This window comes from Perca fluviatilis, chromosome 3, assembly GCF_010015445.1.
Source record: "Perca fluviatilis chromosome 3, GENO_Pfluv_1.0, whole genome shotgun sequence".
NCBI lineage: Eukaryota > Metazoa > Chordata > Actinopteri > Perciformes > Percidae > Perca > Perca fluviatilis.
Window position 1 is genome coordinate 15,017,564 of NC_053114.1, and position 26,590 is coordinate 15,044,153.

General features: G+C 40.3%; 1 protein-coding gene across 2 annotated transcripts; it reads right to left on the bottom strand.

Moving 5' to 3' along the window:
* On the bottom strand, nucleotides 1-26,319 carry LOC120556194 (CD151 antigen-like). 2 transcript variants are annotated; one of them, XM_039795631.1, is made up of 8 exons: nucleotides 26,116-26,319; nucleotides 23,009-23,093; nucleotides 17,059-17,250; nucleotides 6,136-6,210; nucleotides 1,920-2,024; nucleotides 856-1,014; nucleotides 555-641; nucleotides 1-430 (listed from the first exon to the last, which is right to left on the bottom strand). In XM_039795631.1, exons 2-8 carry the CDS (start codon nucleotides 23,090-23,092, stop codon nucleotides 371-373), a joined length of 762 nt encoding a protein of 253 aa, XP_039651565.1. In that variant the 5' UTR covers nucleotide 23,093; nucleotides 26,116-26,319; the 3' UTR covers nucleotides 1-370. The 2 variants fall into 2 exon arrangements, with proteins under 2 accessions (XP_039651565.1, XP_039651566.1); XM_039795632.1 differs by lacking the exon at nucleotides 26,116-26,319 and adding an exon at nucleotides 25,544-25,562.
* Nucleotides 26,320-26,590: the final 271 nt, after the last annotated feature.

Here is a 26,590-nt window from a genome sequence, read left to right on the forward strand (position 1 = left end):
ACAGGAGTGGAAGAAAACTACAGTGTTTAAGTCCCAAGGAGTCTGTCCCACGCCAATTTCCACAGTCTGCGTTAGAAATTCCCCATCAGTTTCTCTCGGAGGCTTTTTTTTTTCCTCACAGCGCTGTGATCTTGGAAGATGTAGCTGAGGCTGCAGTTTGAGTGCCTAATTACTTCAAGAAACCTTGGGAGTGTTTTTCCACCCTTTGTTTACCAAAATGAGACCCTCAGATGTGAAATTTGATTGCTTGCCAAAGTTGCAAAGAAAAGAACCTATGGGCTATTTGAGTACGGCATGTGGTGATGAAGTCGCCTCCCTCACCCACCCACCCACTCTTCTTCTTCTTCTTCTTCTTCTGCTGCTGCTTCTCCTAGTACGGCTCTGCCTTTAGACTTCGATATAGGCAGCACGTAAACACCATCCCTATGACCTGGGGATTGGATGGCGGGGGAAGGAAAACAGAATTCAGCAAAAACTCCACGGATACGCATGCATTTCTTCTTTGTTTATTATGTGCAAGCAAACTGTTGAAAAGGGTAGCGTGTGATGCTCACCTGTACACAGGCGATGCCAACACCCACCGCCCCGATGATCTTCAGATGGTCCAGGATGAATTTCTCCAGTTTGGTGATGCAGCCACCCTGAATGAAAAAAACAAAAGAGTGTCTTCATGTTGCATCAGTTGCTGTGGGAGTGTTGCTGGAGTCTCACCGCTGCTCTCACACACACCACGCAGTCTCAATGCTGACACATACGGAGACATGACAGAAATACTGATCGAGCCAGCCGCGCTAAAAAAAAACAAAAAAACAAAGTCAACCACGTCGACAGCCCCGGCACCCTTCATCCTCTCACCTCCACCTTGTAGATGTTGGATGGGTGGTCCCTGAGGCCGCAGAGATCAGTGAGCGTCTTGCAGCAGCTGTCAGGCACCTTCCTGCTTTTTGCGTCGCTGGAGCGAATCCAGACGCTCTCTTCCCAGTCGGAGGAACTGTTGCTGCCACAGCACTTGAACTGACGGGGGATAAAAGGGGAAGACGCACGTTCTTATCTTTAGAGGGGAGAATTTTGACGGTGGCAAATAAGTATAAAAACAGTAGAAGTTGTTTTGCTGTATACCAACGGATGACATTTTGTAATACTGCACTTCGCTAAAGAAATACGAGCAAAAGGTTTGTGTAATTTGCTGAAGGACTGGTTTGAGATTTTGGGCTTCTTTGTTTTTCTTACCAATAGTTATACGAGGGTACCGATACTACGTTGACATTTGTATGGTAAATAAGAAGCTACAGCAGGCTCTCGGCAAGAAAGCGAGTTAAGTGTGTCTGTGAGAAGTCCAAACTATTTTTTTTTTATTTATTTTTTTTAGGAAAGTTGAGGAGAAAGAACAAAGAATAAATGTTGACCTCTGACAGCCCGAGGGCATCTCATACTCATAAAAAATTAACAGAGTGAAGTGTGGACTGCTGCTCAGATTTATCCGTTCCTTCATGTGCCGTCAACCGGTATAAGCCAAAGAGAGGGGGAATTACAGCACAGGCTGCAGGCAAGTCCACCCTGCTCAGCTGAAGACAGAGCGGACTGGAATCAGATTTGTTTTGACTTGCCCCCCCCATCACCAAAAATCTCTAATCTGATGGGATGATAGGTTACCAAAACACTGTCCAATCACATGCGAGTCCATGTGGCTTCTGCTTAGAAGCTCTGCTTCACTTATAACGTGACGGTGTGGATGCAAATACATCCAGTTTTCCAATGTATTTGGGGTCAAAGTAAAACGGCACTCTTACTATAAAAGTAAATATGCGTTGTCGTTTCAGAGTTTGTGTTAAAAACACGATTAAATGAACCTCTGGCTTGTAAAATTGGTAGATGTATCCATCCATTTATCCATCCTGGTTTTGCACGTGGATGCTTACCTCCTGCTGCAGCTTGTCCACAGCCCTGGTGATGGGCTCATGGCTGCTCTGTTTATACTTCTGGGTCATGGTCTCTCTCAGGTTCTGCTTCAGCTCCTCATTCAACTGTTGGGACACACGGACACAGATGTACTCACTAGCAGCCGCAATACATATAGCCACTAAAATGTCAGGCCAGCACAGAGCATGAATGACCAAGGGATGAAAAGGAGTTGTAATTGTTGACTGATTGATGAGATTTATAGCACACAGGGCTAGGTTTATCAAGCCGTTTGCGCCTGTTTCCAGGCGCTAATTGGTCACAAAGACGGACGTAACCGATGCGGGCTATTTACAAACAGGGCGCACTTGGGTAAAATCGCAGATTGACCGCCACATGAGCGAGAAGAGACAAGTTGCGCTTTCAATATGCGTTCGTGGGAGGGTCGTGGGGGAAAGTGGGAGTTCCACCCAAAAAGGTGGGAGGATGAGCGCAAAGTGCACCTAATTATATATTCCGTGGTATTTACAAAGACTGTCAGTAAGAGCGCGCCTCTATTCTGCGGGGGAAATTCTCCGCCTCTTAAAAGCAGGTCTAAACCAGCCGCAATCGAGTTTCCTCGTAGACCTTTATATGCCGCTGGTGAAATGGCAACAGTAATTTGAGCAAGACGAAGACATAGGCGAGGCTGAAAATAATTTGAACACAAGAATAACACTTTGTCAGTGAACACAACATCATTTAGCGTTACGGATCAAGCAGCCATGCAATATTAGAGTTACTGGAAGAAATCAAAGATGAAATTGAATCTCCCACTCAGCGTTCACATCCCATTCCAGCAGTTGTTAAACTCCTCGCTACATTACAAATATTGGCATCAGGATCATTTCAAACAGTCATAGCATCAGCAGTGGGAATATCGCAGTCTGCACTCAGCCATATCATAGCACCAGTACCGCTTTGCTACAGCGCAATCTACGGTCTAGTGGGCGGAGAAAGACGCTGATTGCCTGATGGGTGTCAGGGTTGATAAATACTACGCAAAATGTGGACGCATAGCATGCGCTATTACCGAACTCGCATAAACAGACGCAGCGCAAAATGCGCTAGTGTTAGTAAATTAGGCCCACAGAGTCTAAACGCTCTCCTGGCGACACGTGTCATGGACCGTAGGTTCTAACGACAGAGGAGCAGACGAGGACGAAGCCGGGTCGAAGGCAGTGGAAGACGGTGGTTTCTTTTGTTTTGTTCTCTGGACCAGTGGCAGAAAACGCTTACTGGAGGAGTGCGAGGTCTGGGGGGGGCTCAGTTTCTATGGCAACAAGCCAGCTGGGAAACCACTGTAAATCAAAAGGCGAAGGAGATATCAAGGGAATGAATGATGAAGAGAGGAAGGGTGGGGTGGAAAGAGATGAGAGATGGGAGGTGAAGACAAAGAGGAAAGGAGAGGATAGAGAGAGGGGGGATGGGGGGGGGGGGTGTTTAGCTGTATATTTTACCTGTTGACAGTTTAGCAAACACTGCGGTGGTAGGGAAGCAAAAACAGCAATTCTACATTCAAAATGGCTCAACAAGTAAAACCAGCCGGGCTGTGAGCGCGAGTGAGCGGCATTATGTTCCATTAACCACATACAGCACCAATCGAAGCAAACATGAGTTCAAGCATCTATTCAGGCGATGGCTGTGAAACTGAAACCAGTTCCAGCCCAGCCTGGACCGGCTCAGGAAAAGTCACAGCAGCAGCAGCAGCAGCAGCAGCAGCAGCAGCAGTTTAGAGCTGCAGATGTTGACATGTAAATGTGCGCCATCTACAGGTAAGGGACTTAACAGCATCTGCTGTTTTGACAATGGTGTCACGTGAAGGCAACAAGCTGCAATAGCTTTCTTTTTCATGGCTGGTTTTTTGACATCTTTTACATTTTAAAACATACAAAATAGACACCACATGCAGGAAGAGGATTATCACTGTGTCTTATATAGCAAAGAAATGCATCTTGCTCAGTTGGTATCAACAAAGCCCCCCATCATTTCATCTGTTTAAACGAATCCTAAATGAAACTTTAAGACTGGAACAACGCACATGCGCCCTGAAAAATAAGGGGGATACCTTCCGAAGGATATGGGAACCGCTTATGGACCTCTGACACTACCATATCATAACAGGGTTTGGCATGTTTACATAACATTCACAAAGGATGAACTGTGATCTGTGACCATGGACTGACTTGATTTAATTTGCTGTATTTTATTATTATTTTTACTTTTTTTCCTCTTCTGTCTGTTATGTTACTAAAATGTTAAAAATCAATAAAAAGATAATTGAAGAAAAAAAAACATACAAAATGTTAAGAGTATGTACAAGTATATATTTTCGGCTTAAACACTGGTAAGAATACTGAGTTCACACCGTTCAGAGCATCTTAATGTGTCTTCAGCTCACCATAACTAAAAACTAAAAAAGAGGAATAATAATAACAAGGGATGAAAGAACAGAGGGATGGAAGGAGAGTGGCTTTAGAGATTTTAGCAAAACGGAATTAAAGCAACAATCTTTTGAAGAAAGTAAAGGAGTCAGAGCTTCAGGAAGCAGGAGAGAGAGCCGTGGAGCTCAGCGGCTGCTCCTGTTCAGACCAGTGGTGTATTAGGAATCAGGCGCTTCTAATGAAAGCAGTGCACCTCTACACTAAGAGAAGGCCTGTTGCTGAGCTACAAGCCACCAGGCTTTAAGACTAGTCGGGCCGGGAGCGACGCTGGTGGAGAGCAATCAGCCACGGTAATATTACACGAGTCAAAAAAAAAAAAAAAGCCTCTGCCACAAGCCATACCACACCGGGAGCCTCTCAGAAGCAGAGCGTCCTTGCTGCCCGACTTGCAGATTATATTGGCTCTACAAGTACTTTACAGAACAATCGCGTGTTTATTAAGCTAGCATCTACCTTCCACTCCAAGCACTCCTGGAATTTTTCTCTTTTCTGGTGTTGTCCTTAAAAAAAAAAAATAATAATAAAGATCTGTGATGTGGTATTATGTTTTTCAACCTCCAAGATGAATATCTCATTGTCCGTGGTGTTGTAGAGGAGACATAAATGTTATTGGGAGGGAGGTGTGTTTCGGTAAAGTGACTGGATAGTCTCGCTGTTTCACCGCCTGCCGTGTTGACCGAAAGCCCAGCGGCTTGGGTGAAAGTAGACCTGGCGCTTGTCTTTAGCGGAGCGGAGAGCCGATTTTCACGCGCGCTTCTGGGGCGCGCCTTGGTGCGGCTGGTGGAATATCAAGCGTTGACTTGAATGGCAACCATTGCTCGAGGGGGGTCGCGGCGCCTTTCGGAACGCAGCGTGGACGCGCCAGGTGGGAAAAAAAGGGGTAAACTCTACACTGCAGGTTTTAGTCTAGTTTTTGCATCAACTACAGCACATGAGAGAAGACAAGAATCAATTGTAAGTAAAACTGTGTGAATTATGTAATTACTTCTAATTCTGTAGTGCCCAGCAGTATTTTAGCTCTCTTTAGTCATTTACCTGTGTCAGCAGAGTTCTTCATTTCTTTGTTTTTGGAGGGAACAGCTCTGTTTCAGTGTAGAATAATCCCAAATCATAACAAAATGATTCTAAATGATTCTGACACAGAGCATTCAGCCTTGTTATGTGTACTGCTGGAGGCATTTCCCCTTCCATTTGGACTAAATGTACCACGAGTAATATGCTCAGTCTGACATTAGTTTTATTTTTTAATGGGCTTTCTGATATTTTTTTCCCAGCAATCTGATTTATCATGCTAGTTTTGTCATGGAAACTGAAACAGTCTTATTAACTCTTTTGACTACGCGCTCAGATTAAGAGGCAAGCATGCTCTATTGATTTTTTTAGTACATCATATCTGCTACACACAGAGACATCAGATTAGAGTATCAAATGATGATTTTCTGTATCATGGTTTACTTTTTTTTTTTTTAACTACAGTGACAATAATTGGATAATTGATCAAAAATAAGAATATCAAAAGAAGAAAAAGAAACAGTATTCATGAGATTCCCTTTTGTAATCCGCCCAACACCATTCAGTTACGATTGCATTATTACTTAAAACAAACCCTTAAGTCTTTCTATATCGGTGAGCCGCTCCTCCCGTCATTCCACACACACAACCTAATGTACAGTAAAAATCCCAGGGTGCATTGTAAAATACATTTGAAAGGACTTTTAAAAAAAAAAAATGTTATTGGTTTGAGAGGGATTACCTGCTGGTAGTAGATATAAGCCAGGACGCCAGCCAGGATCTCCAACAGGAAGATACACAGCAGCAGGACAAAGTACTGAGGACACAGGGAACAACAGAGGAGGAGAGAAACAGTTAGGGGATGGTTATGCGATGGAGCGACAGGTAGCTCCAAAGTCTGATGTGGAAAGTCACACATGCAGCGCTGCAGGAGAGGCAGTTTGAACAAAATAGAAACCTATAGTTAATTAGTAGGGCTCGGTTTCGTTCAAACATTTCCAATACCGGTACCGATACCATGAATTCGATACCAGTTCCTAAACGATACTTTTTCGATACCAATTCTATAAAACAAAAAGAAATTACAACTTTAGGGCACAAATACGTGAGCCCGTCTCTGTGTAACGTAGACTTTTTTCTGCCTGCCTCTAAGACGTGTAGCACTAAACAGCCAATCAGCAGCATTATTGGATCTTGGTAGAAGCATGCCGCATGCTGATTGGCTCACTGACGCTGATGAGATTTACTCCTTAAGTACTGAAATTTGGTATTGAATGACAAGGCTGTTTTCGATACTTCAGAGGCAATTTGGTCGGTGCCTAAAAAGTATTGAATTCAGTACCCAGCCATATTAATTAGCAATAATAATAATAATATTGGAAAAGTTGGTCCATTGCAGGTTTGTGCAGCCATTTGATAGAAAGAGAAAGTGAAAACAAACAATGCTCGTAAAGACATTCTGCCTGCCTGGGCTAGGTTTCCTGCTGATGGCACAAAAGCACAAATGAAATGAAGGAGCTGCTCAACAGATAGAAAAAAAAGAAAGAAAGAAAACTCCAACTCAAACAGCTCAAAACATGTTGCTGTCTCTTTGTTAACTTTCATTGTTCAAATTGTTTTGGCAGTCACAGTGTGACATCTGAAGTACTGTATTATTTATTTATTTCTTTTATTGGTTACTATAAAACACTTAACCCTCCTGATGTCCTCGGGTCAAATTAGACCAGTTTTCCAACTTTTTACATCAGAAATTTGTTTCTTTCAAGCGGAGTGTCCCGAAAAGTTTCCAGTCAACGCTCTTCGCAAGTAAAGTTAATGATCAGGTCACTAACCTGTCAAAAACAGCATCCCCAAACTAAACTGACATATCTGTGATCATCCATCATTTAGTCAAAATAAACCATGATTTCTGCTTTTTGTTTTTTAAAAGAAAAAGTGATATAAATTCATATTAGTGGTTTATATAATGGTGGTAGCGTGTGTGTGTGTGTGTGTGTGTGTGTGTGTGTGAGAGTTGAGATGAGATGTTGAGATGTTGAATGGAAAAACCCCATAACAAGGCTCTGTGTTTAGTGTGTATGTGTATGAGAGAGAGACAGAGAGAGAGAGAGAGAGAGAGAGAGAGAGAGAGAGAGAGAGAGAGAGAGAGTTCATATTTGGATCTAGTGGTAGACCAGTGTTTGGGGGGTGGCAACATAAGCAAAACAAAATAAAACTTCTTCTTCTTTCCGTAAATAAATACAAAATGTTTTAAAAAAGGTCACAAGAAGTGTTCATTTTCAATTTTGACCTGGGAGGACACCAAGTTCATAGTCTCCAGGAAGACAACACAAGGGTTAAACCTGAAACTTGTTTCTTTGGTAACAAGCTGTGAACGCATATTGGTATAGTGAACTTGTAAGCAAACAGTTCCTCATTTACACATCCAGCTGAGGTTGTGGATTAAACTGCACCGTACAGGTGTAACTAATGCTTAATAGCAGTGCATTAAACATGTACAACCGTGTCAGCCCTCACAACAGATGACAAAACTTAAAGCTAGGCAAATTGAAGTAAAAGTGCTGTGTGTTTTCTTATGGTGATGTGTTGCTGCTGTGGTCATTTTAATTAAAGCCCTAAACTGCAAACCTTTAAGTTATTTGCTCAGTGGCACATCTCACACTCTTTGTTGAGGTGTGCTGTTCAGAGTTTATCGCGGGTATCTGATTCGTGACCGGGCCCGTGGGAGTTAGAGAGAAGGTCTGCAGACGTTTTCCGCAGAATGAAAAGACAAGAAGAGATGTTATCAGATCAAAAACCTTGACCCAAATTCCTCTGGCGCGCTGCTATCAGAGAGAGAGAAAATCAGGCCGGTAAAAGTGCACTTGGTCTTTGATTTGATAGCGTTGGCTGATTAGACCTCGGAGTGCCTCTGAGCCTGAATGCTGAACGGACTCGTGCAGACAGAAGCGTGTTGATGTTATGTTGATGTTAGGTTTAAGAAGCATGGCGACACAGGTTGATAATGAAAACATAAGAAAGACAGATTAAACAATTGAGCTTATGACAGTTAACAAGGTGTGTGAGGATTTGATCCGACCACAATTTATATTGGATCCTTAATGTCAAGATACGGTGAATTACACTTCTCCCATGATTTGATTACATTTGATAAGGGCAAGTTGCTGTAGATACGTATGTTTCCATATTAACATTTTTCTAGTCAAGTTTTTCATTTAACGTGTGCCTTTCTTCAATTTACTGTTAGGAAATGTCTTCATCACAACTCTTTAAGAACAATATTTGAAGTATCCTGAACAAAACGGTCTTTAGGTAACTTCAAACAACTACCAGCTAATAGTGTATTAAAAGTTTACTTTTTTTCTCCAAAAAAAAAAAAAGGATATCCCTGGCATTAAAACAAACAGCAATATCTTTAAGGCAGGAAATGGTAGTTGTAGGTATGGATGCTGAACAGAAACGTATCTAAGTAGGTGGTCAGTAGTAAATTAATGCAGATACAGATATTCAGTGCAGAACAGACAGACTGAAGACAGACGTCTGATTGTACAAGACAGAACTAGCTAGTGTGAGCATAACATATACATGCACTTATGCACATTTAGTATGTTATATATATATATATATATATAGAAATACAGAGAGAATTGTGTGGAGCTGATAGTCTTAATACGCTTTGTATCAACTCATTCATTCACTCATTCATTACATTTAAGCAATGGCTTAAATGTAACGGATGCTTATTAATATCAAAAAGTTATGCACTAAAGCTTTAAATAAACTCAAACTCAATTCAAATAAACACCTTTTGCAATGAACGGATAGGAAATCAGTCTCAACTTGAACACATGTATTGTTTAATAATGTACCTTTAACAGCCACACAGAGTGGGATTTGATTAAGAATTGTTTCTCAGTGATGTAAGTTCTCTTCAGTGTTGTAATGTAACGGAGTACAAATACTTCGTTACTGTACTTAAGTAGAAATTTCACGTATCTGTACTTTACTTCGCTATTTAAATTTATGTCAACTTTCACTTTTACTCCACTACATTTCCTAGATAAAATTTATACGTTTACTCCGTTATATTTCCACTAAGCATCTTCGTTACTCGTTACTAAAAAATAAAATTAGAAGAAATGTTGCGAATGCAATAAGGGAGGTTTGGCGAATCACTGCTCCTAGATTGCATTACGACGCCCGCGCGCACGCGGCTTCCATTTCAGCGCTTGTTTGTTGCTAAAGGAGGAGGAGGACCACAACTGAAACCGCCATGGAGGGATGAGCACCTACTGGAGGGCCTGCCGTTATCGTGAGCGACCAGGCTCGACATAAGCAATGGCCCGGCGAACGCCCGGGGCCAGTAAAAACGTTATGTTGGGCTGGTTGCAGCCACAGTCACTGGTATGCGCGTTACTACGCAGCACAGTTACAGAGGATTATTTCACCCGATGGCGCAGATGAACTAACGCTACACTCGTTACTGTAAGTAGGTAGCCTACAATAAAACCTCCATGATTAAAGAGTCAATACTTATCAATAACCCACGTACCTGTTCTACAGGCAGAAACACGTAGAAACCGATATTTCAGTCTGCGCTGTCCACTCTCTGGCCCTTGGTAAAAATGTAGTTGATGACCCCTGGTCTAGCTTTGCTGCTAATGGCACAACATCCAGTGGCAGTGGCTAGCTGGGTTAGAACCATTTTCTAAAGCATAGGTGCAGTGTATATTTTCCTGCTTTTTTATCCTTTTCCAATCACACCTATGATATTTCTTTCAGGGCCAGTAAAAATGTAGAAGAGGCCAGCAAAACTCTGATCTACTGGCCCCGGGGGCCAGTGGGGATTTTTTTTTTCATGTTGAGCCCTGCGACCACCCCGACGATAGTGGTGAACTCGCTGAACAGGGTAGTGGTGAAGATAACGTCATACACCCGTGTTGTAAGAAATGTTTCTGTACATTGATGTCAGCTCTAAAAATATGCTGTTTGTTCTTTGAACTTAAGAGAATTGTGCCTGAAAAGTCCTAGAAAAGAATGTGATTTTGATTTGATGAGTGAGATTAAGAAGATATGGGAACCCTGAATATGCTTTATGCTTTACTATAAGAAAGCCACAATAAAAGTTCTAACCGCTTGCTTTAAAAAAAAAAAAACTTTTACTTTTACTTCAAATACTTAAGTACATTAAATATCAGAAAATTACTTTTGATACTTAAGTACAGTATATATCAGATACTTTAAGACTTTTACTTAAGTAATATTCTAAAAGGTAACTTTCACTTCTACCAAAGTCTTTTTCTAGTACGATACTTGTACTTTTACTCAAGTATTGCTTTCTAGTACTTTATACAACACTGATCTGAACAGACAAATCTTTGGGGTTGAAGCTGAAAACGAGGACAACTAAGTTAGTGGAAGGTCAGTTTTTCTGACTGTACTATACTTGTAATCTTTGCACAATGCTTTCTCTTTCACACACAAAAGCATGCTTCTCAGGCTGATCCCACACGGACAGTGATGTGTTCAGGGTGTAACAGGGAACCTGCTGTTGGATGTGGTGACAGAGGCGGCTGAATTATAGACTGCAGTTCCTCCAGAGGACTCCTTATGATTTCAGGCACACTCCCATTTACTCTCATTTTACGTCTGAGCTGCGATTCTTCCCCCGGGCGACTCAAAGGCACAGTGTAATTACTGCAAGAAAGGACTCAGTAGGTCCATATGTACAAAAAGCCCTGCACTGGCTTCAGACTTCCAGACTAAACTACAAAATGTCTAACATCACTCTGACTTATCTTGCTGAGGTTGTTGGAAAATATTAATTACACAATAATACAGCTTCTTTGGCCTTTTGTGTACATAAAGGACCAACATTATACTGCTTGGATACAGTATGCAGCTCCGTTGTGGATGGTGTTTCTATTTCAGACTTCATTAGAAGTGTACTGCTGCCTTTACAATTACAGTCACACTGAAGGTAGGGCTGCTCCATTATGGAAAAAAAATTATAATCACGATTATTTTGGTCAATATTAAAATCACCATTATTCAACACAATTAAAAGGTGCTCTAAGCGATGTTGCTTGTTGACGCTCAAAGTATTGTCAAACAAAACGAGGCTAGATCGCCCCTCCCTCCTCCTCATCCCGTCCCCTCCCGCGCACTTACCCTCCCCAACCCCCACCCCCCAAATCCTTGTTGTCGGTTATTGGCTGGAACACTGTTAGTTATGTTTGGTGGTGCGGGTTGGCGCAGTTTGTTTTTGTTGGAGTTTGTGGCACCTGGGCTGTCTACAGACACCGCAGTTTTTTTTTTACAGTGTGTTCAGGGGACAGGCAGCCAGCGGATAGTGAGGAGAGGTGTGCTGTATGTGAAAAAAAAAAAATTGTGACATCGCGGTTTGGCGGATCGGCGCGTTGACGCCGGGAAAAGCAGAGTGGACGTTGCGTGCTGCTGGCCCTCTTCCCCCCTCCCTCAAACAGAAAAGGGTAAAGACTGTAGTCCCTTTCTCTATAGACTGGTTGAAATCAGATTTTCTATTTTTGCCCAAATCGCACTCGCACAACGCCAACGCGCCGATCCGCCAAACATCCACAGCTGTCCTCCGGCTCCGCTGTCCTGCCCGTCTATCTGTGCTCCGTCCTGCACTCCTGTAGCGTCCCCAACGTTTCTTTTCCGCTCTCTATCCGCTCCTCTTTCCTCCTTGTGTCTCAGCCATCCATTATCAAAATGCGCTCCCGGTGTGTTGGAGCGCGTTCCGTGTTCCTCCAGCATCTCTCCTGATGAGATCTGCCTCAGGTGCGCTGGGAGGAGTCTTCCGTTCTGTGCCAGGCAAACGCAAAAACACCACACTATATACAAAATAAAACACCCGAAACACCACACTATATACAACATGAGAAATCTCTGGCTGCCTGGCACCACTTCGTGACATATATACATGTAAAAAGTATAAATATAGGCTATAAAATATGAAGAAGAATTATAAAGGACTATGGATATGCAGCCTACAAGATTTACATTGCTGTGTTAACAGAATTGTGATGAACAGTACTAGTAAATAAATAGAAGCAGAACTGCAGAAAACTATATTGCACACTAAATATTAAAACAGAATATTGCACAGAATGTGAAGTATTGCACTACACTACAGGGTCCAGTTTAATAACAAAGGGTCCATGTGTCAGACACTTTACTATCACGAGCCACGAGATAGTATCTTGAGGCCACGAGATAGTCATAATTAATTTTTTTGACAAAGTGGGACCAGGGGGGCTCCGTACTATTATATGTAAAAAAACAAAAGTTTTAATTATAATGAATTCTAAATTTGTAACTTTATTGCAGATAAATGATCTTTTTATTAAATGGGCGGACAAAGAAACAGACAAAAGAAAGACAAAAAGCAGATGAAGACAGCAAAGACAAAGATCAAGTGAGAAAGACAAAGAGAATGAGAGAGAACTAAAGAGAGCCTGTAATATGGCTGATGAAACTGCATGAAGTCAGTTTCTCCACAGGTGGATCCAGCCTCTGTTAGGACCACTTTTCCATTTGGCTCGCTCATTTGGAAGGAAAAAAAAAAAACTTTCTCCCTCCTCTCCCTGAGTCATTACACTGTTCTGTCGCTTTTCTCTCACAAAACAATGAAGCTGTGTGTTTGCAGACACACACCACACCCCTCTTCCCGTGGGAGAGATTTCTTCTTGTTCTCTTTATCTTACTGACCTCGTTCATACTTTGTATAGTGCAAACATCACTAACAGCCTTACAAATATGGCCTCCCCTTTAACCCTCCTGTTGTCTTCGGGTCAAATCTGACCCATTTTCAAAAAGTTTCTATATCAGAAATGTTCTTTCAACCAAATTTTTTAAACAAAATAACGTGGAGAGTTCCATACAACGCTCTTCACAAGTTAAATAAATGATCAGTTCACTACTTTCATTGAATTTGGGTGTTTTATTCAATTTTATAGCATAAGATAAATTAAAATAATTATAATAGATAAATAATAAATAAATAAATTTATAATAGAACACTGAAAAACAAAGTGACAAAAAAAGTGACAAAAACATCGGTAAAAGTGAAAAAAACGTCAGGAAAAGTAACAAAAACATTGATAAAAGTGACAAAAACGTCAGGATAATCTTTAAAAAACATGGGGAAAAAAAGCACAGAAAAATACTGACAGAAGAAAGTGACCAAAAAGTGTTGAAAATACTACCAAAACGTTGGAATTTTTTTACATTTTGACCCCTAAAAACATAAAGTTGCATGGTCGACGGGGAAGACAACACAAGGGTTAATCTAAAGGCTACTGCAGTTAGTTTATCTAAGCCTTACCGCTGCAAATATCCTGGTGATGCTATGGCTGCATCAGCACGTGTGTGGTTACAACTTGTGAGCTTCAGGCTACAGGACACAGCTGCTCTCATGTACTCTCAACAGGTACCAGGCACTCACAGGAAAAACAATTACTCTACCTCTCTCCCCCCAGCACCCTGCCCTTATGTTTGCCCTCTTTAACAATCTCGCCAGCCTCTCTCCTTGCCGACAAGTTCAGTCTGTCGCTGTGATTCACTGACCTAATCTCAACTCTTCCGGATGCACTGAGCGTTTCAAAACGGCACAACACACAGGACAAGAGGTGGTGAACGCATCCTGAATTTACGCATTTTAGTGCAGAGGTACAAATCAAAATGATCTTGGGCCTCATTTATAAACGTGGCGTACGCACAAATGAAGACGTACACCACTCTCTGCGCAATAATTGGGATTTATGAAAAGCACACTTGGGAAAATGTGCGGTCCTCTACGGACACTCTGACCCAGGCGTACGCACAGAAACGGGGGAAATGAGAAACGGTGACACCGACGGCAGACGGATGAAACACGTGAAACTGAGACCATTGTGTAAAATACATCGAAATATTGCCTCTCATTGATGGTATGAAGAATTCACTAAGCCATTCTTAGAATTATTATCAAACACAAACACCTGTTTGATCCATCTGCGGTGAAAACCAGACAAAATAAAACAAGATACTATTGTAAATTCAAATGAAGATATATTTGCGAAAAAAAACTCAAATGTTCTGTAATTATATTGGCATGTTATGCAATTTATTCTCATGATAAACAGGACAAATAATGTTCACACTGATGTGGTTTTCGATGCCTCCGTCTGGCGGACCACGTCATTTTAATATGGTCATCATATACAGTATCATAGGGTTTTATACAGTGTTTATTTTTATGGCTTTAGATCGTTTTAAATGTTTGTTTTTATTAATTTTGATTAAAGCTTGTTTAACCATTGTGAAAAGTACAATAAGACGTTTTACTTATTACTTTTTGTCATTTATAATTAGATTCATTCCGACACCTTTTGGACAACCCCCTGGCCTTGATTGGTGCATCTGAACAGGGAGCGGTGGATTTTTGCAAATCACACTACAAAGTGCCAGAGGAGCTGGATTTTTTTTTTTAATTACCTGCTTCATGTAGTTCTACTGGAACATAGGGTCAGTTTCAGCAAATATGACAGAAAGTTAGTTTTATAAGGCTTACCCACTGCACCTTTAATTTGGGCCACAGTCCGACATTCTGAGGCTGTGGCATTAACTACATCTGCAACAAGTTGTCACTTTACAGATTTTTTTGCATTAGTAATAACCACACTGTGCCCTTCAAACATTTTTTCCACCTCTCTAACAATAACTACAACTTCACATTGAGTGAATGTCCTTTGTTTTGTTTCCTTTTTTTTTTTTATCCTAGCTATTTAACGGTATTATTAGGATGTCTTTAAGGATTACCATAAAAGTAGGATATCGACTTTTAATATATATTTTAGATGATATTTTAAAAAAGAATCAGCAATTCCACTTGCCTTTGACTGAATATTTAGATAATTTCTGACTACTGTCATTTTTACAGATACAAATACAGCTATTGGTGCATGTGTCCCAGACCTACATGAAAGTACGTAATTACGACAACTTTATGTTAAACATTTCAGTCATTACAAGTGATGAAATGAGCATTGATATCATATCATATTGATATCATATGGGGCAGACAGCTGTTGCGTGATTTGAACATATTTCTATGCGAGACGTCAAGTCTGTACCATAACTTTGTTCTAGATGCTATTCTTGGCTTTTAGAAACGTCTTGCTTCTTCATGAATGCTACATATAAATACATGGCTGGATTTTGACATCTGCCTTGTCGCAACCGTAAAATATCTGGCTGCGCCGAAATCTTGTGGACTCGTCTGCTGAAAAGTGGATCATGCCACAGATGTTCTTGCAAAGCTTATATGACACAAACATTTCAACTGCGCCCACAGTGGTGTGCATGCATAAACTTACCATGTCGAAATGTGTGGCTTGAGGGCCTGAACAGTTTGTGCACGAGTAAATAGTACAGTGTTTCTGCGTGTTTAGTTCCATGCAGATCTCTGATGGCAAATCCCTCTGCTGTGTACAGAGTGTGCCAAATCAAATATGGGCACACACGCGCTAGAGTATGAAGTTTTTGTTTTGTCTAAACTGAACCCAGTCGAGGCCGACACCTCGGCCGTGGTGTGTGTGTGTGTGTGTGTGTGTGTGGGGGTGTGTGTGTGTGTGTGTGTGTGTGTGTGTGTGTGTGTGTGTGTGTGTGTGTGTGTGTGTGTGTGTGTGTGTGTGTGTGTTTGGCACCACAACGTCCTTCTAATAACCTATTACTTCTGGCAGTTATATACGGTGTCCCACATTTACTTTTTGGCTTATTCTAGGGAAAAACTAAATCCATCCACATGCCAATATAAAGCTCAGTGCCCAAATACATGGATGTACTGTACATCCTACTGAGGAATGTGCCATCCCGCATGTTTTTAGTGATATTTTGTGCACAGAATCAGTCTGTCGGTCATTTACTTCTACAATAGATCTTCATTTCTGAGTCTTTTGGGGCTTCACACCTGCTTATTATCAATCCACATGTGTAGTTAGCCATCTGGCTGGAGACAGGACAGAAAGATTGTTACTGCTTCATATCAAACACAGTAACAGGCAACAAATAAGAAGCCTGTGTGATACAGAACGTGTTCCCTTTGTTTTGTACCTGGGCAGGTAGTGGTCTATGGTAGGGGACAAACTCGGTGAGACTTGGTGAGCGCACAGGCAAGTTACAATATTTGTTTTTATGGCAATAAAGTTATCTCAACTCAAGTCTAAACTAAAGATTGTCGTTCATTTTTAAATCAACAATAGTTACTATGGCTGTGATTGTTGCATCTTTTATTTTCACCTTATGAAATTAGTTTTAGCATTAGATCTCCTTTCCAGATCACGTGATGAGATGACAAACCAGCTAACGTTTCATGCTCTCTCCTTCTTTTTTTTTTGCCATGTCTTGACGAGCCATTAGTGAAACTACAATTGGTCATAAAATAAAGTTCTCCAATGAAGGGTGTTGGTGGTGGCAAGAAAGAAAATCACTTAAAAAAAGAATGCATATATCGCAAATTACTTTTGGGTTGGGTTTAGGTTGCACAGAACAAGTGACTTCTTTTCACACACACACACACACACACACACACACACACACACACACACACAAGTGCTGTTGTGTGCAGCGTCACTCATCTCTGTACCCTGACGTGATCTCTTACCACTCGCAGTAGCCTCCTCTGCTCCTTGAAGGTGGCACAGCAGCCCAGCACGCCTGTTACCATGACGATGGCCCCAGCCAGGACCAGTATGTAGGCGGAGGCGGCGTAGGTCTTAGAGGAGAGAAGGCTGATGTAGTCGCTCTTCTCAACCAAGGTCCAAACACCCACCGCCATCACGGCGCCCCCTGCCAACTGGGAGAAGAGCACATGATGAGAGTCCGATCTCTGGCAGTGAGCGGTACAAAAGAACTGAGACTCTGGTCCCCGAAAAAAACAGCACACTGTAGAATAAAAAAAAGGTGGCAAAACCTGAGAGTGACAACAAGGTTTAAATTATGTATCACCCAAGTTGGCTTCAAGGTGACAAAGGAGGCATCATTCCACTTGAGCCTAAGATGATTTTGTTGCACCTGTATCCAAAAAATCTGAATCTGAAACCCCGAGAATATAAATGTATTGATTTTGCTATACTACAGGCAAAAAGGACTATGGCTCTCATCTGGAAGAAAATGGAGGCACCTACAATTGGTGTTTGGATCAAGAATATGGTGCAATGTATGTCCATGGAGAGATTAACATATATATTAAAAAAACAAATTGGGGGTGTAAGAGAAAAATTGTTGTAATGCAATGAAAAATCAATAAAAACATCGTAAAAAAAAAAAAAAGTGACGAAGGAGAAATGAATGTCTGTCGATGAATGTGAACCAATAAAAACGACCCACCGCTGCCACACAAGATCTAATCTAATCTTGCATTAGTTCACGCTGCAAGATAATTGTGAATGAGCCGAATGGAGCAGATAAAAAATGTATACTTAGCTACAGCTGCAGCAATTAGTCGATTGACAGAAAATTAATCTGCAACTATTATGATAATCAGTAAACTGGTTTATTTTTTTTATTTTTTTTGCAAAATGTGTTCTGGTTTCATCTTCTGAAATGAGAGGATCTGCTGCTTTTCTTTGTGATATATAGCAGTATATTCAATATCTTTGGGTTTTCAACTGTTCGGACAAATAAAGCAAATTGAAGACATCTTTGTGGGCTATGTAAAATTGTTAGCCTTTTTTTCACTGTTTTTAAAGACTTTTTTTATACATTTTATAGACTTAACTCAGAAAAAAATAATTGGCAGAATAATCACTGTAAATAAAATAATAGTTAGTTGTAGCCCTAAACTGTAGCCCTAAACTCTAACAACTTCAGAGGAATCATATGGTTTAAAGTCTGAGGAATTAGAAACCATCAAGTGAATCCTTAAACCCACAGGATAGAATAATCCAGCATATAACTGCCATTGTCCGACATCTTCAGCATTATCTAAAATAATGCTTTAAGAGAATATGAGGGAAATGAAATCAATAAGAGGTCACTGTGACGAGTAGGAGGATGGTGCAGCACTGCAACAGAAATCTGTCATGGTGCCAAAGCCGTCAATCTAACAGCCGGCCTAATTTAAGATTTCATTTATAAAAAGGGAATGGCTACAGAGGGCGGAGACACTGAGTCAGACTGTACCACACCCGGAGACAAGACAGTGTGGCAGGAAAACACAGAACAACAAGTGTTGAGCAAGATATTCCAATAAACACGCTCTTTATTTACTATTACAATGTTTGTAATAGTAACCACATCGCTTTAAGCAGGAATTGTGTTCCGTACTGTTCGGTTGCTTATATTACAATACTGGATATGTTAATTTATTTTAGTTGTATTACTCACTTCCATCATAGTTCATAGGTGCAGTTCAAAACACAACCTGATAATTTAGCAGTCCACACATGCCCACTAACTTGATGTCAGAGGCCTACAGACTAAACGTCTATCCAAAAAGATAATATATAACTTTTTTTTTTAATCCCAAGGGCAACTGTTGTGCAGCAGTTGCAGTTCAAAGTAGTAAGAGTGCAAACATGTACATATACACACACATACACATATACATATATAAAGATTATCCATAAAGTGCATACCAAATGTCAGTGTTTTTGCTCATGGCCACTTTATCAATTACATATGACCTCGTGTCACCAGCTGCATGTGAGTTTCCCTTTAAGAGACTTTCAATTTATTACAAAGGGATTGATTAGAGAAAAATAATTCATAATTTTATGTAAGACATATAAAGTTGAGATTACTAAATCTTAGTAAACTGTTAATTTAAGTTTTTTTTTTTTTTTTTTAACAAAAAGCATCTCACAATTCTCCAAAAATCCTCTAGGCTACCTACAGAAAAATCTGTGTTTGCAGTCATCAGTCCATGTGGTGAACATGACGCTTGCTGTAGCTTTACCTGCTGTTAAAGCACAGGAATGAGTGTAATTGAAACTTTGGCGGCCTCCAGTGGCAACAAAGAGGTACAAACTGCAACATTTGAAAAGAAGTAAATGTGTTCATGTCAGTGCACTTTTCCATCTATTAAACCTACAGGTGGATTGATTTTTCTTAGCGGGTAAACAGGGTGAAGATGAAGTGAAGAAAAACACCGTTTGCACTTCTTTAACTATTACTGGTAGCCGAGGGGGTATTGATAAAATCAAGTCCAAAAGAGCTCCAATATGTAATATGTCATGTGTTAACTGGATCTTTTTTTCAGTATCTTTATGCAACAAAAAGTTACATACGTATTCAACTATTTTTTTTTTATAGTTTATTCTAATCTTTAATGCAGTCTCAGTGTAAATTATCATTGATAAAATCCATTATCAAAAACATTGCTGCTACGTGGCCGGGTTGGCTCAGTTGGTAGAGAGAGCAGGCACACATATACGGAGAGGTTTATGCCTCGACGCAGAGGCCCAGGGTTCGAGTCCAACCTGTGACGATTTCCTTCATGTCTTCCCCCTCTCTTTCCTAGCTGTCCTGTCCATTAAAGGTGGAAAAGCCCCAAAAAATTATCTTTAAAAAAAACTACAAGAAATGCTTTGTTTAAATGGCAACGCACTGCTCAAAAGTTTCTTCTTGGCTTTCAAGATTACAAGGTTTGTTAATGCTCACAAACACGGCAGATTAAGAAGTTCATTTTCCATCTTCATGTCAAACTTATGTGGAATGTGCTATAGCTGTTGGAGCATGACATGTCTGAAATGTAGATTGTGTTCTAGAAATGTTTGATTAAAACCCAAATTGTAAAGAATTTCAACATAAAACCTCAAAAGGTGGAAAATGCAAAACCCTACTTCAAAAATAAATAAAAACATTCTAAAACTAAATTCATTTTTTCAGGTTTTATTCTAGTTTTGATAAGTTGATGAACCCAAAGTCAATATAGCCAAACAAATCCATGACTGTTCTATTGAATGCATTACCAGGTCTAAGGAGGAAGGACCTGAAGTTCCCTCAAAAAAAAAAAACTCCCTATAGCAGCAACCTACATGAGCCACAACCCAAAAAAGGGCAGACAAACAGAAGGACGAACAACAATCCATCTCATCTTGCCGAAACACCTGTAATGCCTAAGCATTGACTTTTTTACTCAATTTGGTGTCTTGAGTCAAGATTCTATCACGCTGACAGTACATCAATAGAAAACAGGACATACCTGAGGTAAATGGACAGCTGCCATTCAGCAAAAATACTTTAAATATAGTGTTGAAGTGTGTTAATTAGGTTGTCTGGAGTTTAGTCCAGAAATACTTATACAGTGTACAATAGCGGTGATTCATGTATTTGGTTAATACTTTTCACTAATTTAATAATCACAAGAGTCTATGGAAATAACTGCAATATCCAGAAGTATGGTTGTAACTCTGGCACTGAAAAGGTTCAGTATTGTCTGTCTGCCAGTTTGAGAGAGATCTGATGCTTTGGCAGACAGATGACTAGACCACATATGGGCAGAGCTGTTAGTGTGATTTCACACTAAGGATGAGAGAGACACTCTTCCTTTTCTGCTGATGTTTGACTCTTATTTCACACAGAACATCCAAATGTTGGTGAAATCAGTTATTTGTAGTGCTATCCTCCCGGAACACCACATTCTTGATACTGGAAAGTTTGGGGGAATTAGGCTTTGAATGCATCTTCTGTGTCCTCTGTAAAAGTTTGCAACTTGGCTTTGATTCCATGAACTGAAATAGAAGCAGGCATTCATCTGCTGCCTGAACAAAAAAAAAAAAAAAGGCTTAGTTGGAGGGTTCAGAAAGAGTTTTATCAGCTAATTCTCCCTATTTATGCCACATGAAAAACACATTTTCATGTCGATACGAGGACATATTGTGTGCATGTGTTTTACTGTCCTTTTGTTGTGAAATATACTATTTTAGAACTTGAAATATCCTCTCCTTATCTTTATCAGGAATACGGTTGGATGTGTTGTCTGAATTGCTTCGACTTTAATCAATATCGGTTTGGCCTGTTTAGGGCTTTGATAAATAATTAAGACCTCTGTGTTGATCCCCCCGGCTTCTTCAACACATGAGTTAAACAGATTTGTTTTCATTGGGTTTTAGCAGTGGACACATCAGAAACCACTGCCAACGCTGTCAAGTCATGCTAACATCTCACATCTACACAGACACACGGGTATGAAAATGAGGTAGAACATTCTAGGTAACATGTTCAGCTAAATGCATCAAGCTAACACCTCAATCAATCCATGGAGTCTAATGACATTCCACATGAAGTTGGATGTGTCATTTTGAAATCATAGGAATGGTAAAGTGAAAAGGATAATTCATCATTTCAAACCAATCAAACGAGGGGCCTTTTATTTCAGACTTAAAAGCAATCTGATTGGTTTTTAAAAATGTCCCGTGACATGGTGCTCTTTGGATGCTTTTATATAGGCCTGAGTGGTCCCCTAATACTGAATCTGAAGTATGTTTCCAGAAATTCAGCCTTGGTGCAGAATTACAGCCACTAGAGCCAGTCCCACAATGAGTTTTCCTTAGGATGTCCCATTTCTGTGTCTGTAGCTATTGAGGAGGAGAGGGGGGGGGGCAAGGTGGAGGGTGGGGGTGTGGCCTTCACCAACTGTCATGCTTCGCTCGTTTGCAAGCCATGATGTCTCTCTCTTTCTCATGGGCTTGCCAAATTCTCTGGGCGGGCAAAGCAGAGAAAGGGGAGGTAATCTTGCTCCTTATGACCTCATAAGGAGCAAGATTCCAGATCGGCCCATCTAAGCTTTCATTTTCTCAAAGGCAGAGCAGGATACCCAGGGCTCGGTTTACACCTATCGCCATTTCTAGCCATTTTCATGCCATGGGACCTTTAAATACCACTTCATCCCTGCACCCATCTTGATGGCAGATATCATACAGTTTAAAAGGGAAATCTGGTTTATTACCATTTGGATTTCACTTAGTTTTGGCCATCATTTCAGTTGTCCGTTGTGATAAAATACTCACCAAAGTAGTTGCTGAGATCTGGGAACACGACAAAACCACTATAACCATCAGACAAACAAACAGGCAGGTTGTAAACAACTTTGCCAGATTATATTCTAAACCACTTTAATCGGAGGTCAAACCCAAAACGTCACAGGAAATCTGTGTGAGAACAAAACTACGGCAAGTACAAAAGTTCAAAGTTGAGGCAGGTCTGTAAAGTGTGATGCATGCTCATGATGAAGAGTTTGGTTAATCACACTATAGTTCTCCTTTGTTTTCTCGTCCAAACACAGGAAATTTGACCAACCTGAGGTTGTTTTTTTTAACACATGTATGTCTCACTGCTTGTGTTTCTTGCCCCCCACCCCGTCTGACTCATCACATGCCATGACGTCATCTCAGCAATTATCTTGGGGAGTAAAATGTTATTATAACAAATAAAAATGATGACCAAACCAAAAGACAAAAGAGATTGGTGAAAAGGTATTCAGATCAAAAAAAGTTGTAAGATGCATTTTGGAAAGCATGCAGATGTTTGAGAAGCACTTCAGACCAACACAAGCACTTTGGCAGTTGAATCCCTCGTGCAGGGTTTACTACGCCAGAATGGAAACTCACCCAGAAGAGAAAGTTGAAACTAAACAGGAGGTATTTCAGGCAGATGGTTCCACATGTTTCCTTTTTCTCCTCATAGACCCCCATGCTGCAAAAGACAGCAGATTTCAGGTCAGTTATGACAATTGCAAACAGTAGGAGTCATTTTGAGTGAATTCATAAATACATACTAAAACTTGCTAAATCAGCTCAACAAAAATCAAAGAATAAGTGAAAAACTGTACATATCAGAGTGAGCAAAAAAGTGATTGTTTGATACCCCAGTCCTACTTTGAAAAGTAAAATAAACACCACAGATTTTAGAGATAACAGATTATGTTGAAAGGCTTAGCCTACTAGCTTGTTGAAGGACATCAAGTCGAGAATATCAAATTGAATTAGGGCTGCAATCGACGATTTTGTTTTTGTTTTAATCATTGATTGATCTGATTATTTTCTCGATTAAATATTTTCAAAGTACTGTCATAGGACAGACAAGCAGCAGACTCCCATATGTGAGCAGCTGAAACCAGAGAATATTTGGATATATTGCTTTAAAAATAACTTAATCAATTAGGAGAATGGTTGCAGACAAATCTTCTGTTGATTGACTAATTGCTGCAGCTCTAAACTGAATGATGTCCCAATGATTCCACGGCCATATGAAACAACTCTTAAAGTACAATGCAGGCTAGTAGTTGGCAGTGAGGATACAAAATTACAGCTTTAAAATAAAAGCCAACCTATCCTTTTTATGGTGAGCTGCTTTTAACAAATGAGCTGCTACAGGGCTAATGCAGAACATGGGGGAGTCAGCAGTGTAGGCAGAATCACTGAGCTGAGTTATTACATGTGTATGCAGAGAGATCCATGACTAAGCACTGAGTAGGAGCCAACATCTAATGCTTCAGCAAAGACGTCTACTTTTAACAGCAATATATACTAAGCAGGGTGTGTTTCATAATACAAGTGTCATCTTAAGCTATTAACCTGTACTTACACTGAATTGTTAAAAATGTCACTCGTCGGTTTTTTTAAGCAGTAAATGAAAACAGACTCAAGCTTATCCTAACAATCTCTGTATTTAAACCACAGTAATCAACACTGTATTCAAATTTGACAGTGTTTTCACCACAACAACACCAAATTTGAAGTTTGCAAGATTTATAGATCCCATTATAGACCAACGCTTGCTACTGGCTGCCTTCATTCTAACCTTCGTTCTCCTAGTCTCACATGGCTTTTTTTTTTTTTTAACCCCACAATTTTCTTGGCCTCACTTGCCAGTCAAGCCCAGACTCGCCCTCCTCTGACTGCTTCTTATCAAACTCTTCTTCCCCTCCTGGCTCTCCCGTCTGCACCCCCACCCCCGCATCTACTACTATCACTTCAGATGAGTGCACTGCATGGATGAGGGAGTACGTCTGGGCTCTGTCTGGTGACCATCTGTTATAGTGAGACCACTTAGCGTGATCTTGCTAATTAAACTCAAACAGCACTTAATTGACAACTCCTTGTTTTACTTTTTTAGGAAACAGCTGAGTCAAGACAGAGGTTGACAATGTTTGGGAAAAGAAATACCCCTTCTGCATGGAGGGTTTAGCATTGAAGAACAATAGAGTTCCACAATTATTATCTTTAGTTTATTCCAGGACGTGCTATCTTTAGTCATGGGCACATTAAACAAGACTGTTGCCTGGTAAATAAAGCCCAGATATGTCTCCGGTCTGACACACTCACCATATATTGCATTGAGTAAGATTATGGCTGTCTCGTCTACCCTCAGAGATTACAGTGGTGAAATACTGTACTTGGAACAGGTCCAGAAAAGTTTTTTATTTTTAATCTGTATAAGCAAATAAATGTATTTAAGTGCTATAGATGTTGCAGGCTTAGCGTGGAGACAATTATCGATGAAGTAATTATCTACATTCATTTTCAAATAAAACATCACCAGAAGCAGCTGGTGCTTTGGAGTGTTTGTGGGACACAACTAAACATTTGAAGACGTGATCTTGGACTCTGGGAAACTGCGATGGACATTTTCACTATCTTCTATTAAACGACTAGGCTACATCGAGAAAATAATCCACAGAGTAATTAGTATTTACCAATTCTTAGATGAATCCAATATTTTGACTTGACTGTTACTGTAACGTTAACATTACGCTATCATACTCAAGTCACGTGGGAAAAACGTTTTTAGAAGTTTTTTTTGTTGTTGTTATTTTTTTTTTTTTAAATATATTTATTTCTATGATTTTGACTAAAACTAAACTAAACCTACTTCGACCAAAATGTAAATGTTTGGATTTGAATACATAACCCGGACGGGAACAGATGGGAAGTTACAGAATTAGCCAATTAAAAAACAAACCAAAGTCATCTCATGAAAAAACTAATGTTAAAAACTGATTAAATGAGTCACATTTTATGCTATATTAATCACACCTGTGGCCTTTAGCGGATTGGAAAAAACAGGTTGTTTGACTAGCTGCTATGTAGCTAAAACTTACAGTAAAAATAATAAAACTGTTCATATAGCGAGTATATTATTACCTAGCTAGCACTGAGTCCAAGGATGCCAAGGATGCAAGAAAAAGTTAGCTAAACATTCCCATTACAAACTGTCCTAGCTAGCTAGCTACGTCTCAGGCTCAGGTGTAAACCACTGGAAAGTAACGTCCTGTTTGAGTTCACCACAATATCTACAAATAAACCTTATTATAATAACGAATGGTAACCTCCATTATGTCGCATAATAAGCTACAGGACCAATGTTACACGCGGACATAAAAATCAGTTTTCTACGTTTCCTCGGTGGTTTTCAACTGACGTCACAGCGCATCTCTTCGCCCCGGCTTGGGCTAACGCTAAAGCTTTCACTGACGTCTGGGCTGCAGTGGGAAAAAAAACCCAAAAAATAAACACCTATTTTATCGAGACGACCTACTTTAAAAAGTGCCGAACAACATGGTAAAAACATGTCTACTAACAGAGCTTTCATAGAAAGCTTTCAAATGTTTCGGCCGTATGGTAAAAAGACGATAAACCTGCCTTGTCTGCTCAATGCGACACCGCAGTGTGGGGCTAACGTAACAACTCTCGGACCACTTCCTGCTTTCACTTACCTCCCGTATATTTGCTCTTCTTATCGATATAAAGCGATGAAATATGTAAGAAATATTGCTATATGTCGCCTGTTTTCATTCCACTTTCCTCAGACAAAGGCCTCTCCGACAGCGGAATAGGGAGTCACAAAAATCAGTGCTGAGCTCACGCACTGAATAAGGCTGGAGCTGCTGCTGCTGCTCCTGCTGGTGACTCCACCCAGCCGGCCGGGGCCACCTTTCATGTTTCTTGGAGTGTGTTTTCTTCCTGTCCCGGGGCAATGCTTCTGTGATGCAAACATACACAAAGGAGAGATTTATGTTTATTTTAAGAATATTCAAATCAGAGTTATATATTGATTAAGGCTTTTTACCCACACCATCAGCATAGCCTAGTAGCCTATACAGATGTTTCATGCTATTAGAAATTAACATTTCTATTAAATTTGAGCTAGAACATTTCCAAAAGGCTGAGATATGGACAGTGGTGGGAAAA